Source organism: Cnephaeus nilssonii (genome assembly GCF_951640355.1).
Source record: "Cnephaeus nilssonii genome assembly, chromosome: 2".
In the NCBI taxonomy this organism is placed as follows: Eukaryota; Metazoa; Chordata; class Mammalia; order Chiroptera; family Vespertilionidae; genus Cnephaeus; species Cnephaeus nilssonii.
The window spans coordinates 93520891-93539647 of record NC_137073.1 but is presented as its reverse complement, the minus strand read 5'-3'; the positions used below and the strand labels follow the sequence as shown (position 1 = coordinate 93539647).

General features: G+C 37.2%; 1 protein-coding gene across 1 annotated transcript in view; it reads right to left on the bottom strand.

The window, feature by feature from the left end:
- Window positions 1-18757, bottom strand: part of CDH9 (cadherin 9) — a gene marked incomplete at both ends in the record, with an annotated part of 60408 nt that overhangs the window by 8227 nt on the left and 33424 nt on the right. Inside the window, 6 exons of the mRNA XM_079797987.1 lie at window positions 718-854; window positions 8677-8930; window positions 9908-10095; window positions 11953-12120; window positions 12867-12986; window positions 18250-18544. Of these exons, the coding sequence (XP_079654113.1) occupies window positions 718-854; window positions 8677-8930; window positions 9908-10095; window positions 11953-12120; window positions 12867-12986; window positions 18250-18544 (1162 nt within the window). The remainder of the gene's footprint in view (window positions 1-717; window positions 855-8676; window positions 8931-9907; window positions 10096-11952; window positions 12121-12866; window positions 12987-18249; window positions 18545-18757) is intronic.

The window sequence follows — 18757 nt, the reverse complement described above, 5'->3', positions numbered from 1 at the left end:
CAACAGATCTTTTCTGTGGTGTTCACTACTTGATTGGACTGCTGATGGATATCTCAGCTTTCTTACATGGTCCAGATGGAAAATATGATAAAAACAGGAGAAGATGATTGATAATAAGCCATTATTTGTAAGAGATCATTTTCTTAGACTGTTTAGTTTATGAGGTTAGATTATATTTCTATTTTATACTAAGGTATGCAGAAAATCATGTTTAAAATCTATATATATATAAAAGCCTAAGCGACTGGTTAGACCAAATGACTGGAACAACCAGAACGACTGGGCGACCAGTTTCTATGACGTGCACTGACCACCAGGGGACAGACACTCAATGCAGGAGCTTCCCCCTGGTGGTCAGTGCACTCCCACAGCCAACCTTCTGCAGCCCCTCCCTCAGGCCAGCCTCCCATGGCCCCTCCTCCCCAGATGGCTGGCCCCCTCCTGTGGCCATTTCTCCCAACCAGCCCAGCTCCTATGGGCCCTGATCTCTGGTCAGACTGAGGAACCCACCTGTGCACAAATTCGTGCACCGGGCCTCTAGTAGATGAATATTTGATAATCATTAAAATAATTATAAAATCCAGGCACTCTAAATCATTTCTCTAAGAAATTTCTAATGACTAAATCATTCCCCTCAAGAAAACGAGTTTATTTAATGCCATTATTTTACTACTTTGGTGAAAATAATGTGTTGAATTGGATGCATGCTCAACTCACTTATTTCTGTGGCTATAATGGTGATGTTGTGCCATGGAGATGATTCCCGGTCAAGGGGTTTTAAAGTGAAAATAGAGCCATTTTCTGGGTGGATACTGAAAATCCGGTCCATATCAGTGTGCCGATCAACAGAGTATCTAGAAGAAAAGAGACTCATGAATCCAAGCATTATAAAAGATTATTAGTTCATCTAATATTTCTTAAAGTTATAGGCGATTATCAAAATGTTCTGATCAATACATGGCCAGTACAATGCTGAGAGCTCTCTTGAATTTTTATTTTATAAAGTAACTGTCATTTAGACAATCTCTATGTATATAAGGCTAATATGCTAAGTGCCCCTCCCACCATCCGACCAGTTGCTGTGATGCACACTGACCACCAAGGGGCAGAAGCTCAACGCAGGAACTGCTGAGCTGCAGTGGTGCACCCCGACACCAGAGAGGAGGGAGCCCGATTCCTTGTGGGGCCGTGCGATTCCACCTTTGACCATGGGTTATATTGTTGTTGGGGTGCTATTGCCCTGAATCTGGTTTACTGGACACTTGCGTTTGCATTCCACTTCCTATATGACAGCAACTTTGCAGAGTGCCCTCTCGCACTCCGGGACCCCTCGGGGGATGTTGGAAAGCCAGTTTTGACCCGATCCCCGCAGGCCAGGCTGAAGGAGCCCATCTGCCGTAGACACCCCCACTCCTTCCGCAGACGCCGGGGAGAGACAATGAGAGGTTGGCTCCAGGGCATGTCCGGGCCTTCTCGCCCAGTTCCACCCCACTGGCCACCTTCTAATTAATTTTCTTTCAATGTGCACGAATAGTGCACTGAGTCACTAGTATGATATATTTGGCTGTTGCCATTATTACAATTCTATGATTATGTGTACTTTGCTCATTATTTATACTCAGGAGCCCTTGTGGCAGCTTTTATAAGTTTTTAATTGCACTCGATTTACTTGTTATATTATAGACCCATGCAATAGTTGAGAAATACTAAGCAGTTATATTAAACTTGAGAGAGTCAATTGCATTGGATAAATAGGAATTATGTTTAAGAGAACACATAAGAAAATGTGTCCACAGAGTCCTTATGAACATCAATGAATGTGGAGAGGCTATTGTAAAAACATTACTTTTGAATGACTATTCAAAGAACAGAGCTGATTGAATATCTTCCTCCAATCTATTCCAAATAAAAAGGAAATGTCATTATCACAGAGTTCCATGATTTTTTCTCATTAGTCTAGATATGAAAGATGTCACTATGAAATTTGTATCATTCTATGGTTGGCAAAATAATGTCACTCCCTAAAGGATGTCTATCTCCTTATCACTGGAACCTGTAATTATCTTACTTTACATGGTAAAATTTACTTTGTAGATGTGATTAAGGTTTAAAAAAATTGCCCTAGCTGGTTTGGCTCAGTGGATAGAGTGTCAGACTGTGGACTGAAGGGTCCTAGGTTTGATTCTGGTCAAAGGCACATGCTTGGGTTACGAGCTTGATCCCCAGTAGAGATTGTGCAGGAGACAGCCAATCAATGATTCTCTCTCATTATCAATGTTTCTATATCTCTCTCCCTCTCCCTTCCTCTTTGAAATCAATAAAAATATATTTAAAAAAAATTGAGATGGATATTAACCTTGATTATCTAGATGGACCTAAACTAATCATATTAACCCTTAAAATAGAAGAAAGCAGAATAGTAAAATGTTAACTAATATACTTATATATAAATCACATGGGGATCTTGCCAAAAATAAATTCCGATTCAGCAGGTCAAGTGTGGGAGCTGGGATTCTGCATTTCTAACAAACATAGATGAATCTCATGTGGCAAATCCATGGACAAGGTTTGTATAGCAAGGTGACATACCATGGTATAAACTGGATAGAATAAAGAGCGAACACTTATAGACAACTAACAGATTAATCAGCATCGGGTATTCTCTTCATTTTTCTTGGTATCTATTAAAAGCACTTAACACATGAACTCCTTTTTAATCTGGTGAATTATGGAATTATAGTTCCCATTATAAATCTGTAATCTATTTACTATCAGCTATTGACTTTAACAAACATAAGTAATATATATTTAGGTTTCTAAACATTGCCAATTTTTAAACATTGGATGAAAATAATGATATGATTTTTTAGTTTGGGTTGCTCTAATAAAGAACATGTGACTTAGTGTATTAGTAGATGAATTATGCTGAATTTAAGGTATATGTTACTAAACTCAGATTTCAAAAATGATTTAAGCAATTGAACATAGTACATATTGGTGCTTGCCTAATTTTTTCCACTAAAGTTTGTAAATAATTTGTTCAGACTCCCAAATATTGCTTCAAAGTGAGTTCTTAATGTACCTCAGTCCAAAAATGTGTAATCAGGTCAATCACCTTCTTGTCATTCTTTGAATGATACAACAGCGTGAAAATGATAGTATTCCCACAAATTTTCAACAATCATGATTGTAATTTTCCTACTTAATTTTTATAAAAATATTTGGGGATGTTTGACAAACTCATATGACATATGGTAACGGCACAAGAGTGGCTATAATTTCAGGGTGGAAAATCCTCGGTAGATGATAATTAGAAATCTAGATATAATAATCCTATATAATAAAAGCCTAATGTGCTAAGTGTCCAGTCGTCCTGTGACTGGTCAACTGTTTAACTAATCAAAGTAGAATATGCTAATGATATGCTAAGGCCACTCAACCGCTCACTATGACATGCACTGACCACCAGGGGCAGACAGTTGACTGATTGACCAGTTGCTATGATGTGCACTGACCACCAGGGGGCAGATGCTCTGACCAATAGGTTAGTTTGCTGCTGGGGTCCGGATGATCAGGACTGAGCGAGAAGGGCCGGACACTCCCTGGAGCCCTCCCATGGTCCCTCTCCAGCTAGCCAACCTCCTGCTTCCCTCCCTGGCCAACTGGCCCCTATTGGGACTGGGCGAGACATGGCCGGACATGCCTTGCAGCCCTCCTGTGGTCCTTCCCCAGCCTGATCATGCATGAGTGGGGTCCCTCGGCCTGGCCTATGCCCTCTCATGATCTGGGACCCCTCGGGGATGTTGAAGAGTCGGTTTCAGCCCGATCCTGTAGGCCACTCCCCTCAGGAGGGTCCCAGCAGCAGGGCTCATGGTTGGGGAGTGGTCCTGCGGCAGCATGAGCCTCTCCTTATTGGGTGCGAGCCTGCAGCAGGCGCAGTGGGGCCTGGATGAGCGAGAGCAGCAGGTAGGAGCTGCAGGCAGCGTTTGACTGTGGGTTTTGGCCCAATCCCCACAGGCCACCCAGATGGGCCCCCCCCCGTGCACAAATTTGTGCACTGGGCCTCTAGTGAATATATAAAATGCATAATGATATATATGTATATATATGTAATTCCTAAAAGCAAAAGCTCTATTGGTTTAACCAAGTATTCTTTGTCAGATAAAAATCTGAGATAGGTCTTATTTTTATGATCTCTAGTAATGTACTAAAATTGAGGATGACAGTCATTTAATTTTTAATCTGTTGCTTAATAGTGCTAAAGTGAAATCAAATATAGTGTTTATTTCTAGTTGTCAATCCATCTACAATTTAGTTCCTAATGTGGGCTGAGAAAGTCAATGAAACATTAAAAAATGGCTTATTTTCCTTAATTCTGCTTATGAATAAAACAATCTGAAAGTAAAACAAAGACAGCAAAGTAAAACAACAAGTCACATATATGCATTGAATAGAACTCAATGCGTAATATTCACCTACATATATTTCTCTCCATTATTGGAAAGGTCAACAGTTAACCATTACCTGCTTATAGCTGAATTGATCTTAGATTTTTTTCTACTGTTCAAATTGAATATCAAAGAGGAAAATAAAAATCCCTTTGTGCTACTTGTCCTAGAGATTAGTATGACAGTTTCTATGATTGAGGAATTGCTAATAGTTCTAACATACAAATCTAGCTTTGACACACTTGGAGCTTATGTGGAATCAAAATAGGTTGGAATTTTGGCTGATCTACTTTTAGGTTCAAACTTGAAAGGCACTGTTTTCAAGTTAATTCATGAAGGACTTAGAAATAGCTCAGTTTAACATTAACGCTGCAAACTTTCAGGTCTATATTCTGAAATTTTCCCCAGTGCAAATAATGTCCTGCAGTTTTTCAAAGCCTAGGGATACATTTTCTTTTATTTAGCAGCCAATATTCTTTTTTCAACATTGAATAGGCCATTCTGGTGTACCTATTAATAATAAGTGCACCAGATTACAACAAATGGCCAGAAAGAACCGATAAACATCCTTTACCTAGGAACAAAGCAATCTCTATGTTCCAGTGGATTGCCTATTAAAACAACATTTTATTGATCTCTTTACATTGAATTTGAACAATAATTCTTAAAAAGATCACTGGCATAATTTTTTAATGAATATCTTCTGCAGAGACAGGATCCAATCATATAGGCTGAGAATAGCAAGTGAAAATATTGCAGGAGAACTGCGTATGCAGAAGCTGAAATCTGGTTTAGTTGGTTGCTCTTTGTTTTGTTGTATCACTTTATGTTTGTTTTGTATGTTCTACCATTGACAAGCACACTTCAGATCCCTATATTTGCATGAATTAACTTGAAATATCAAAAATCTAATATCAAAAAAAGTATATTAAATTACAGACACCAGAACAAATTGATAATATGAAGAAATATGTCAAAGATAGCATTTCGTGCACTGGGGGTCCCTCAGCCTGGCCTGCCCTGCCCCCTCTCACAGTCTGGGAGCCCTCAGGGGATGTCCTACTGACGGCTTAGGCCCTGCCTAAGCCGCAATCTGGCCTCCCTCTGTGGGAGGCGACTGGGCCGATCAGAGGAAAGTGCAGCCCCATCACCCCACCATTGCTGCTGCCTCTGGCCTCCCTCTGCAAGAGGTGACTGGGTTGATCAGGGGAAGGCACCACCCCTATCACCCCGCTGCTGCTGCCATTGCCAGCCTCTGTGGCTGCCTGCCCATGGCCCTTGCAGCCGCTGCGGCTTTGTCTGGAAGGATGTCTGGAAGGACAGCCAGAAGACGTCCGGTCTATCTGGTCTAATTAGCATATTACCCTTTTATTAGTATAGATTCCAGGCACATTGATGACCAGCTGTCAATATAATTAGGCTGTGGCTATGCTCTTTCCTTCCCAGCTACTGTTTTTCAGAAATGTGTTTACTGGTTATGAACTAGAACAAATAGTTTGAATCTTTGAACAAATGTTTTATATGTTTGAACAAATAGTTTAAATCTTTTTTGCAGATATTAGTGACATATTCTAATTATTAATAGTTTAATCTGCATAATAAAATCAGCAAGTACTAGGGAAACACATACACTGAGTGGCCAGATTATTATGATCTCTGAACACATAATAATCTGGCCACTCAGTGTGTGTGTGTGTGTGTGTGTGTGTGTGTGTGTGTGTGTGTATTAGAGGCCTGGTGTATGAATTCGTGCATGGGTGGGGTCCAGCCAGCCTGGCCAGGAGGAGGGGACATGGGCGGTTGGCCGGCCTGCCTGCTGGTTGAACTCCTGGTTGAGGGGACAATTTGCATATTAGCCTTTTATTATATAGGATATACACTGAGTGGCCAGATTATTATGCGTTCAGAGATCATAATAATCTGGCCACTCAGTGTATATATGAGTGCACTTCTTCACTTATTCTAGCTTATGGTGGAGTCATGTAATTTTTTTATTGAGCCATAACTAATTAATCATTACAAGTTTGCATTGGACTTACTCTCAATTTGACTTCAGTAAAAACAAAAAGTTCTTCAAAAATTCATTGAACTTTAAATATGTTCAGCATTAAATAGGTGTGAAATGAGACGTGTTTTTGCAGAACCTGTAAAGCTATAATCAACCCTATAACTTGGGAATCCATGATTACTAATGAGGTGAAGCAGAGCTAACAACAGCTGTTAATTGTACCCATAATCACATGTTGCAAGTGGCAGATGCATTTCAGAAAATATGTTTGATGAGCAGATTTACTGGTGGGTGAGAATTAGTTCCCAAGCTTACCCTGTGAAATGTTTCTCCATGATGCTTATCATAGCCTATTTCTGCTCTGGGGATCAGTCATCCTTCTAAATGCTTGGGATGACAACGTTGCCTCCTTTTATTGCTGCATGTTCACACTATGATTGGATATCTAAAGCATTTATTTCATACATTTCTATGCTAACAGAATGCAACCTATATGCTATATTTCCAGGATGGCTTTATACATTGGCAGGCGTAGCAGCATAATTTTAGGAACATAATTTCAGATTAATTTATTCTCAATATTTTTCTTCTGTCATGATTCTTCTGATTTTATAGGTAAAATTGCTATTCATTTTTTTTTTCTCAAGAGTCGATACCACACAAAAAGCAAATGTTTCTGGGATAGCTATGAACTTAAAAATGTATCAGCCACGTTTATATACTGTGAAGCAAGGTTGCAAATTTCACTATCAGTTTTTGACCCAGAAAATTTCCTCTTAAAAATGTGTCCTCATGATGTCAGATATACGGCAGAATATGTGTATGTGTGCATGTGTGTGTGTGTGTGTGTGTGTGTGTGTGTGTGTGTGTCTCCAAACAAGCTGAATTGTTATTAATGATGTATCACCTACATGACAGTATGTCAGTTACGCTAAGTGAAAGAAGTTAGACAACAGAGAAAAAGCACTGCATGATTTCATTTGTATAAATTCAAGAAAATCTAATTTAATCAGACCAATATTGACAGAAAGCAGATTGGTGTTTGGCTGGAAGTACGGTTAGGTTCCAAGAAGTTTGAGAGGAAGATATTGCAAAGGAACATGAGGAAAGGATAATATATTTGTACATTATACTGATTTGGGTGATGTGTTAATGGGTGTATTAAAATTTCAGGGTTTACTGAATCATATAATTTATAATTGTGCAGTTCTTTTTTGGTCAATACTATCTCAATACTTATGTTCAAAGAGAAGAATAGAAATGGAGCTATCATTTTCTAAGCAAACATGTTTATAGTGTGAGCTTATGTAATTCCATATTGTGGGCAATGGAAAAAGCAAAGAGAAATGAGACCAAATTCCGCGGGGTAAACGCCATGTTTTGAAAGTAGTGGGTGGGACATCAGAGGAAGGGTGGCCTGAGAGATCCCTGCGGTCTCTCCCCTTGAAGTCTCAATAATCTGAACTGCTGTGACTCAGCACATGGTTTCCTGATCAATGCACAAACATATCTGAGAAATCTGTGAGTTGAAATATCTACAAGTGAGCAAAGGGAAGCAAACTGGGGTGGTGAGAAGGGAGAAAATCTGAGCTAAGCCATGGATGCAGCCCTTTAGCCTGAAGCTCACAGTGGGGCTCAGTCAGGAGGGGGTGGGGATCAGGGTGTGGGGGCACTGCCCTCAGTGCGGAGGAGCAAGGAGATTCAGTGGGCATTCCTGCAGGAGTGGACAGTACAAACTGGTTGAGTGTTTTCAAAAGAAATCTTTTCAACATTTTCAAGGTATCTTTTAAGAACATTCCTAGAATATTTTTTTCTAATTTATTTGTTTAGATCACTTATTATTTGAACTATCACTTACCAAAGAGACACAATGAGATATAATCACAACAGCCAAGGGATTAAAAATCACAGACTCTGAAGACTGACAGCCTGATTTTCAAACCGAGCTTGGCCACTGACTCATTTGGCAAGTTATTTAAATGTTCAGTGCCTTCATCTTACCATCTTCAGAACGGTGTAATAATAGGACCTACCCTGAAAAGTGATGAGGCAAACTAAATAATATTTGCAGAGCACTTAGAAGACAGCCCAGTTAAGAGTCTGTGCTATGAAAATGTTTGTACTTGGTCATATATTGTACAATGCAATTTTTTTTTTCACACGGCTTGTAAATGGTAAGATTATTTTCCGGCAAACTTTACATTTTGGCAAAATACTTACTGTATGAAATTGTTCGTGGCATCTGGGTCATATGCTGTAACTTGTCCAATGATGCTTCCCTCCTTTACATCTTCATCGACCTCTATCAGATAAGAGATTTTACTGAACACAGGAGGCTCATCTATATCTTCCACAGATATTTTGACCACAGCTGTATCTTTGAAAGGTCCCAGGTGTAGGAATCGTGGATCCGGGTGTGTGTTACTTGCATCCACTCTTAAAGTGTATAGCATTTTGTTTTCAAAATCTAAATTCTGAAGTTAAATAAAATAAGAAAAATTAGTATAGCATAGCAGGCATAACAACGGAAGAAAAATTCAATATTTAATAACTAGCTCTCTTAATGGAACCAGAAATTCTGGTTAAATAACTTCCCCAATTATTGCCTCACAGGTATATCAAATAAGTCAGTAAATATTGTTATACTTTACACATATTTATAGCATGTAACTAAATATTATGGTATACACATTAGTATTGATTTCCTCTTAGTAATACATTTCACATTTTGGTGGTCACAGTTTTGTTCCCTCATGGATATATAGGTTATTTATTATTATTATTATTATTATTACTAAATTTCTACAAAGTTAAAGCTAGAGGGGAAAAGAGAGATTTTTCAACTATTCATATAAGTCACTTCCTTAGGTCCTACATTTCTAAAAGTGGTATTATGAAAAGAAAAAATATCATTCATCTGAACACTGTGGAAAGCAAGAGGTGAATAAAAACAAGTGATCGGGGTAATAGAAAATAATCAATATTTAGCTGGATTATCCCATGTAAGGTTCATAATGTTCTCCCACACTGCAATAAAAATCAAGAAATCCAACAAAAAACACATAGCATCTCCAGGTCTCATCACCTTGAATAGAACATCACATTTCACAATTTAAATATGCTAAAAAGTGCATGAAATAAAGTGAGGGCTGCATGCCTGCTTTTTATGCCTTGGAGAAACATGAAATAGTGCTTCAGAGGTTAGCTGACCCTGGTTTGATGGTTGCCTTTATAAGCACAAGCAGCCAAGTTTTTATATCACTTTTTAAGTGTCAATGATGAAGGCGCTTAACTTACTTGAAGTGGAATCACAAGCATCCCCGCTTACATGAAGGATAGACAGCATGTAAAGGATGGAAAAGTAAATCCTAGGCTTTTTTCCTCCCTTAACTGAAAAGCAAAAATCAACCATACAGTGCTCAATGATAAAATGAAGACAGGGAGAAGAAACCTGTTTGACAGTTATAATCCCTTCCTGTGTATCCTTGTCAGTGATGACATCGAACATGTCAGCTCCGTCTCCTTCAGCAATGCTGTATTCCATCTCAGCATTTTCCCCCACATCGGGGTCATTGGCTTTTATCCTTCCAAGATGTGTTCCAAGAGGGACAGACTCGGGAGAATTAAATTGATACGTACCTGAAAATTAAATCAGAGCTCTTGACATTTCATCTCTCGATAACAAAAATCCTTTATTTCCTTTGCCTTTTTCACTTAAATAAATTAATTTTAAATTGGGAGAGTTTTTCATCATATTGAGTTGTAAGCTGTCAAAAATTATAGATTTATTAAGTTGGAAACATAATTTATAAAGGCAGAACACTCTCATTTTGTAATTGAGACATATAAGTTCCAGAAAGATTAAGTGAATGTCCCAAGGTCATTTAGATAATTGATGGTAGGCCTAATATCAGAATCCAGAACTCTGACTTAGGGCAAGAACCAGATAAATCTTTTAAATAATTTAATAAACATAAAAATGTGTAATGAAGATGTTGAAAGCTCTAGATAAGCAGTGCATATTTAATTTCTTGCCCTCTTAAGCATTTATTTTTATATTCTAAATCAGGGATAGAAAAAATTAACTTATACATTTTAACATGTTGATGCCTTCAAGTGGGATATATATATATATATATATATATATATATATATATATATATATATAATTATTTATTTATTTTTTTTTAAAAGAAAAGGAACTTCTGAATATAACTGCCTGCACTTAAATTGCCATCTTGCCATCATTGGCCAAGTTAGTTAAATTCTCTAACCCTTGATTTCAATATCTATAAAATGATAATGATAGCAATAGACTCATAGGTTTGTTATGAGGATAGCATGAAATCATGTCTTTAATATGCTTAGCTCAGGGGCTAGTTCTTGAACATTTTAACTATTACTATTGTAGGTCTAAAACTTTTGCTAAGTTTACAGTAGATTATAGAAGTATAGAATGGCAAGCCATTTGATAATTCATTAAACCATACTCTTGATTTATATTGAAGAAAACTCAAAGTTTAGATTTATGTTTATTCAGCTTAATAATTATGTTTTTTTAGCAAACTTTATTTTTTAAACATTCATTTTATGTTTACGTCCACCATCCAAAGCTGAATCATCAAATATTTTAAGTTTGTTTAGCCTGGAAAAATGCTTTACTATATTGGAATCAATATCATAAGTTTAAATTTGAGGTCCTTAATTGAACATTTTAAGATAGGGGCCTTTATATGTTTATTTCCTGCAGAATAAAAACATTTTTAGCAAAGCCTGGGAATCTGCTTTTGTAGGACCTCATGGCATACAAGATGGTGATGACTAAAAGAGCACTGACTGATTTAACCTTCACTAGTGGTAGCAGATTCCAGCAAACTTTTAACATTCTCACAATGCAATCACAACCAAGGTATACTATAACTGTAGGGGTCACTAAAAAAAGGGAAAAAATGCTGTAATTGAACCAACATACAGTGATTTTAATATAGTGCTTGATTTCAAGGATTGTTAAAGCACCCAGGTTGTGTTTTAGAATCAATTAAACACGGGATTATAATTCTTATGTACAGACAAGAGAATGGAGGAAAGACACATAATAGACATGGGATTTGAAGCCAGGCAGTCAGATTTGAGAGTTCACACTCCTAACCAGGAAAGAAATAAGAAACAAAACAAGTTGATCTTAGTGAAGGTTGAGAATGATAGTCTGGAAAACTTTACAGCTCTTCTAAAGGTAGAAGAGGATCATTCAAGTTGCCAAAAGGACATCATTTCCGTGTGTGTCTATGTGTGTGTGTGTGTTTTTTCTTACTACCTACTCACTGATGAAAATGATCATAATGACTTTCAATTTGTGGGGAATTGTGATATATTTCAGGGAGAAGTGTTATGTCTTTATGTATAAACTAGCCGTGAAACCACTATTGCAAGTATTAGCCTCTCTTGGTAGTGTGTTGGAGAAACCTTCCAATATGAGCTCCCTGAGACCTTCCTTACTCTGGGGAAATCGAGGCGGGTTGTTGTTGACATCGGTCAGAGTGATGTGCACTGTGGTGGTTCCAGAAAGGCCTCCCATCTGGCCGCCCATGTCTTTGGCTTGTATAACCACTTGGTACTTCTCTCTGTTTTCTCTGCTCATGTCTGGTAATGCGGTTTTTATTATACCTTTTGGAAAAGGAAATAAATATTTTATCATTTATTCACTGATTTTAAAAATGGAGTTATTCAAGGTCCATTTTACAGAAGTTAATCATAACAAACAGAGAAAATGTCAGTGTACGTAAATACATACTTTAATCTATAACCACTTTAACATTATTGACAGAAGAAAAAGAATTCTTCCATTGGCTACTGCTTAGGAAATGAGTTTTTCTAAATCAATTTATCCTTTTGATGAATAAAAAAATTTAACTCCAAAAATCATCAGACGAATAAGTTCAATTTTGATGGTTGTCACATTCATTAGGTTTGAGTAGAACACATAAAGTGCTGACATTTTGTATTTAGAGTCATAAATTTAAACTCAATAAATAGTCCAGAGTTGATTCAAATAATTTATTTAAATTACAGGATACTGCCCAAACCGGTTTGGCTCAGTGGATAGAGCATCAGCCTGCGGACTCAAGGGTCCCGGGTTCGATTCTGGTCAAGGGCATGTACCTTGGTTGTGGGCACATCCCCACTAGGGGGTGTGCAGGAGGCAGCTGATTAATGTTTCTTTCTCATCGATGTTTCTAACTCTCTCTCCCTCTCCTTTCCTCTCTGTAAAAAAGCAATAAAATATATTTAAAAAAAATAAATTACAGGATACTAAATAGATAGCTTTTAAAATACCAAAAATATACACAAATTAACTGTGCATCCAGATGCATTATATAATGAGAAAGGGACCAAGTATTAAATGTTGTTACCTGATTCTGGGTCCACTGAGAAATATGGCTGTCCTTGCAATATGCTGTAGACCACTTTGGCACTATTTCCATAGTTGGCATCATCCGCATCAGTTGCAGTCACTTGTATTACAGACGTACCTACACAAATGCCCACCCATGCACAGACAATTAAATACTTCTTAATTAGAAGCTATCCTTCTGAAAAATGACTACTGGTAATGAGGTGCGTTAGACCATGCTCAGTTGGAAGAAATTTGCTTAAATGATACTACCTCCAAAAAAAATTTACTTTTCTTTTTACTACTTTTTATTTCTGTAACTTTAAAAATATCTTTATTGTTGAAGATGCTAATATGTATCAGATTCCAAGAGTTATTTGGAAATATTGGATTTTCACTAAAAAGGGGGATATGCACATGTCTCTGAGAATTAAAATGAACTATGACATGATTTTGAGAGAAATGTGGGCAGAGGGAAAAAGCAAGGAGAAGAGTTGGTGAGAGAGAAAAAGAAGAGACAAGTATATTAAGACAAAAATAAACAGCAAGAGAACAGTATATAGAGTATCAGAGGAAAATAATGAAAAGAAGGTAAATTCTAAAAAAGAAATTTAGTTTTTATTAGATGTTATTTACCCCCAAAGTTAATAATAGTAGTCTTTTAACTCTTTAATTTAAATAAAAATTACTAATATAATAAAATTAATATTAGAATTAAATCATTGTGTACTACTTCAATTATAGAGGCATCTTTATTTTTTGATTATATGTGGGATATAACTGCCAGTATGAGTTACACATAGTCTGACAGACTTCATAAGTCTCACCCTTTAGTTTCCCTCTGTAAATGGTTATTTGTACAGGAAAAAGCAGAGAAAAATCACATCTTCAAAATTATCATGAATTTATATTTATTTTTTTAATCAGCAAAAAATTCTAGAAGATTTTATTTTAAAATACAGTCTCCTCCTTGCATTACTCTTATTTGTTTCTAAATTTATCAGTGGGGGGAGATTTGAATTAAATAATAAGATAAGAAAAGTGATGCTTTTGAGGAGTTACCAAGAGTATCATAAAATTAGAAGTTTTTCAAACTAGGCTTTGTCTAAGCATAACCCTTTACAGTAGAGAAAAATAGTAAAGCATTATATCTCTCCAGCTATCACTGTATTTATCAACCTTAAAAAAACCCAGTACAGTAAAAAACCATCTCTGTGTGTTTTGGAGCAAGTCAGTTTAACTCTTTGGGGCTCATCCTTATGAATTAAAATATTTGATTATACCGAGTATTGTATCTTCTACATGTAAATATTGTATATATTTAAAGTTAGATACACATGCGAAGTCTATGGGTGGGCCAAGGAGGAAGTAATTAATGCAGTGATGTCAATATTAACAATAAAAGATAATTACTACCTCTATAAATGGAACCAAGATTTACCTATAGTTCTTATCTTTATTTATTAGTACCAAAAGCTGCAACAAGAGCCACACTGTTGCCTGCTCTGTTTTTTGGGTTGTTTTTTGTTTTGTGTTTTTTTTCTGTAATTTTAGAGGTGGAGGAAATGCAACTGGCAATGGTCCAAATTCTGATTTTTTCTGATTAATTTAAAAAAAATCTTTATTGTTGAAAATATTATATATGTCCTCCCCCCCATGGACCTCTACCAGCCCCCCCCCAACACTGCCCTAGGCCCTCACCACCCTATTGGTCTGTGTCCATAGGTAATGCATATTCTCCTATATAATAAAGAGGTAATATGCAAATTGACCATCACTCCAACACACAAGATGGCCTGCAAGGGAGGGCAGTTGGAGGCGATCAGGCCTGCAGGGGAGGGCAGTTAGGGGTGACTGGGCCTACAGAGGAGGGCACTTAGGGGTGACCAAGCCTGCAGGGAGGGAAGTTAGGGGTGACCAGGCCTGCAGAGTAGGGCAGTTGGGGGCAACCCAGACCTGCAGGAGAGGGCAGTTGGGGGCAACCAGGCCAGCAGGGGAGGGCAGTTAGGGGCGGGCAGGCTGGCAAGTGAGGGAAGTTAGGGGTGACCAGGCCAGCAGGGGAGGGCAGTTGGGGGTGACCAGGCCTGCAGGGGAGGGTAGTATTGGGTGACCAGGCCAGCAGGGAAGGGCAGTTAGGGGCAATCGGGCCAGCAGGGGAGCAGTTAGGCGTCAATCAGGCTGGCAGGGGAGTGGTTAGGGCGTGATCAGGCTGGCAGGCAGAAGCAGTTAAGGGCAATCAGGCAGGAGAGCGGTTGGGAGCCAGCAGTCCTGGATTGTGAGAGGGATGTCCGACTGCCCGACATCCCTCGAGAGGCAGTCAGACATCCCTTGAGGTGTCCCAGATTGGAGAGTGTGCAGGCTGGGCTGAGGGACACCTCCCCCAAGCACAAATTTCATGCACCAGGCCTCTATTATGCATATAAGTTCTTTGGTTGATTGCTTCCTATCCACCCTCCCACCTTCCCCACCTTTCTCTGATTTTTAATATCTGCAATAATAAAAAAGTGTACTGCCTATAATCTGTCTTATGTAAATGAAATATAGATTGCCTTATAGGAAGGGATTTTTAGACAAGATGAGCTATAAGCCTTCTTCCATTCATAAACTTATATATTCTATATTTTATTATGGCTATTGAAATAAGAGAAGGGCTTTTAAAAAAGAGGAAAACCTGTATAGACATGCTTACTCCAGTCCTGTAATAAATTCTTATAGGATCTATACTGTATTTGTATTTCATATGAGAAAGAAAATATTTGAATTAGGTTTGCAGGGGTTGGCAAAAGTAGGTTTACAGTTGTGAGTACTTGAAACAGAATGTATTCTTGTATTTTTACCTATTAATTATTCTAGGTATTATTTATTTGTATTATAACTATAAACCTACTTTTGACTACTCATGTACAGATGATAATCTTCCATTGAATATGCAAAATAATATAAGAGAAAGCACATGCTATTCAGTTCAAATATCAGATTAGCCAAAGGACATATATATCTTGCCCATAGACACAGACAACAGTGTGGTGAAGGCCAGGGGAGAGGGGGTGATGGTTGGGTGAAGGTATTGTAGTGTCAACAATTTAAAATATAGTCTCTAATAAATATTGTGTATTTTTTTAATGAAATAATGTTTTGAAAATCTGAAGTTATACAAATTTAAATAAATTATTATCAAAATGTATCATATTCAAATATTTCTGTCATCTCAATTGTACTTTTTACTCCTATGGCTATATCATGTTTTTGGAGAAGGAAAATGGAAGTTTGTGTACTATTAAGTGTCAAAATATCTGGAAAATAACATATATACAAGAAAAACAATTATGTTTTTTAAAAAAATAAAATGGTGTGGCGTGGCCAGCATGGCACAGTGGTTGAGTATTGACCTATGAGCCAGGAAGTCACAGTTTAGTCTGGGCATATGCCTGGGTTGCAGGCTCGATCCCCCATAGGGTTTGCAGGAATCAGCCAATCAATGATTCTCTCTCATCATTGATGTTTCTATCTCTCCCTCCCTCGCTCTCCCTCTCTGAAATCAATAAAAAAAATATATATTATTTACAAATTAAAGGGTGGAAAATCAAACTGCTTTAGAATGCTCTTGAATAGGAAGTTGAGATGGAGAGTATAAATTTTAGATGTATCTTTTTTCCATTAAAAAAAAAACACCTTTATTGTTAGAAGTATTACATGTCCCCTTTTTTACCCCACTGACCTCTTCTAGTCTGCCCCCACCCCTCCACCCCAGGCCTTCACTGCCCTAATGGAGGTGGGGGGGGTGGAAGAAGATCAAACAAAGAACTTGTATGCATACAGTTTTTAGATATATCTTCATCTCAAAAGTAAACCCACAAAGAGATCATGATGTAGGTTTACACTGGCCCACTGGTTGACCCCTATGGACCAGTCCAGTACTTTTCATGGAACTGTGCCAGAATAATAGATATGCAAAAGTATTACAGAGAACACAACTGCTTACATTTCATCCTAGTCTTTATGATTGCACAGGGGTCCTGTCTAATTTGAGAAGTCTCTTTCATTTTACTGAAATGAATGCCTGAAAAGGCAGTAGAACTGCAGTTTTGTCACACAGATGAGATTTCCTTTGATGTTAGAGGAAATTATAACTTTTATACAAACTCTTAGTTCTTCTGACTACATGGCACAAAACATTTAACATCAATCACTCAGTAAAAGTGAATATACATTTATTTTTCCTCATAAAGAATTTATTTCAGACTGAAACATGTATTAATTATAATAATGTCAAACGTATAGACTTAAAGCTGATTTTAAAATAGTATTCAACTAAATAGCATCAATTTGTGAAAATCAGTTGCATAGTTCGGATATTATGGAAGCTTACTTCACTGAATTTTGTGGGGGTTTTTTGTTTTTGTTTTTTAGAAATATATGATTTAAGAGTCAGCTCTTATCTCATTAACAAATCTAAACCTCTCACATAAGTAGAGCTAAATGTAGTCAGACATGCAAATAAAAATTATTGCATAATTGATGGTATTTAAAACTATGCGTAGCCTTAAAAATGAAGCAGATATTTCCAGTTTACACAATAGTAACTAAATAACACAAAAAGACCTGAAATGTTGTTGTTATGCTACCAGGTTATTGATCTTAATTCAGTTGCTTAATCTTTCTGAATCCTGGGTTCCTAATTAAGAGAGTGGGGATTTGAAGTTCTATTTCCCATGCCTACAACATTAAGTTGTTTCAGTGATCAAATGAGATGATCAAAAGAAATTTGTCAAATGCAAGAGCATCAGTTGTTATGCAAAATAATTTGAACAAAACTGCCCAAACTGCTAATACTATTTGTATTCCTTTCATTTCAGACAAAAATACTCAACTTGACTGCCATTTGAATGGCAGTTAAGTAGAAGTGAAAATGTTAGTTGAAATGCAATAAAATAATTATTCTCAATAGCGATCATTTTAGATGTCAGTTACAACATAGCAGGAAACATTAAGATATAAACTGTTGAAAATATTTAGAAGTGAGATAGCTAACATTAAATAGTAATTTCCAGTTATAGTTCTTATCTTTTTTAAAATATATTTTTATTGATTTCAGAGAGGAAGGGAGAGGGAGAGAGAGTTAGAAACATCAATGATGAGAGTGAATCATCTATCAGCTGCTTCCTGCACACTTCCTACTGGTGATTGAGCCCAAAGTCGGGTCATGTGTCCTTGTCCAGAATTGAACCCTGGAGAACCCAGGACCCTTAAATCCACAGGCCAATGCTCTATCCACTGAGCCAAACCAGGTAGGGCTATAGTTCTTATCTTGAAAGAGGTCACATATCATGACTGAAGGTTCATAATAATTATCTTAGCAAACAAACAAACAAGTTAGTTTACATGGATTAGCATATACCTACCTACTCCAGACATTTCAGGAACACTGGCGGTATATAAGTCTTTTGTGAATTTTGGTTCATTGTCATTGATATCATGGATTTTAATGATAAATTCAGATTCAGGTTCCACCTGCCGTCCAGTCTTTCTGTCTATAGCCTTGGCACGAAGAATGTACAGGGATTTTTCTTCTCTGTCTAATTTCTTTGCGGCATGAATATCTCCTGTATTTTCATCTATAACGAATATACTGCCAGCCCCATCTCCTGTTAATATGTACTTTAAATTTCCATCTCCTTTATCTTGGTCAGTGTGAAGCTTCAGAGAAGTAGAAAAAAAAAAGAGTTCTATAAATATATGCATTGTTATTACAGAAAAAATAATGTTGGCGCAAATCAATTTATCTCCACATGACAGCACCGGAACAATGATTGCAATGGTTATCTTAATTTTCACTGTGGGAAAACTAAGTATATTATTTTTATCATTCTCAAAAATTTTAAACAATTGTATTTCTACACCATGATGGAC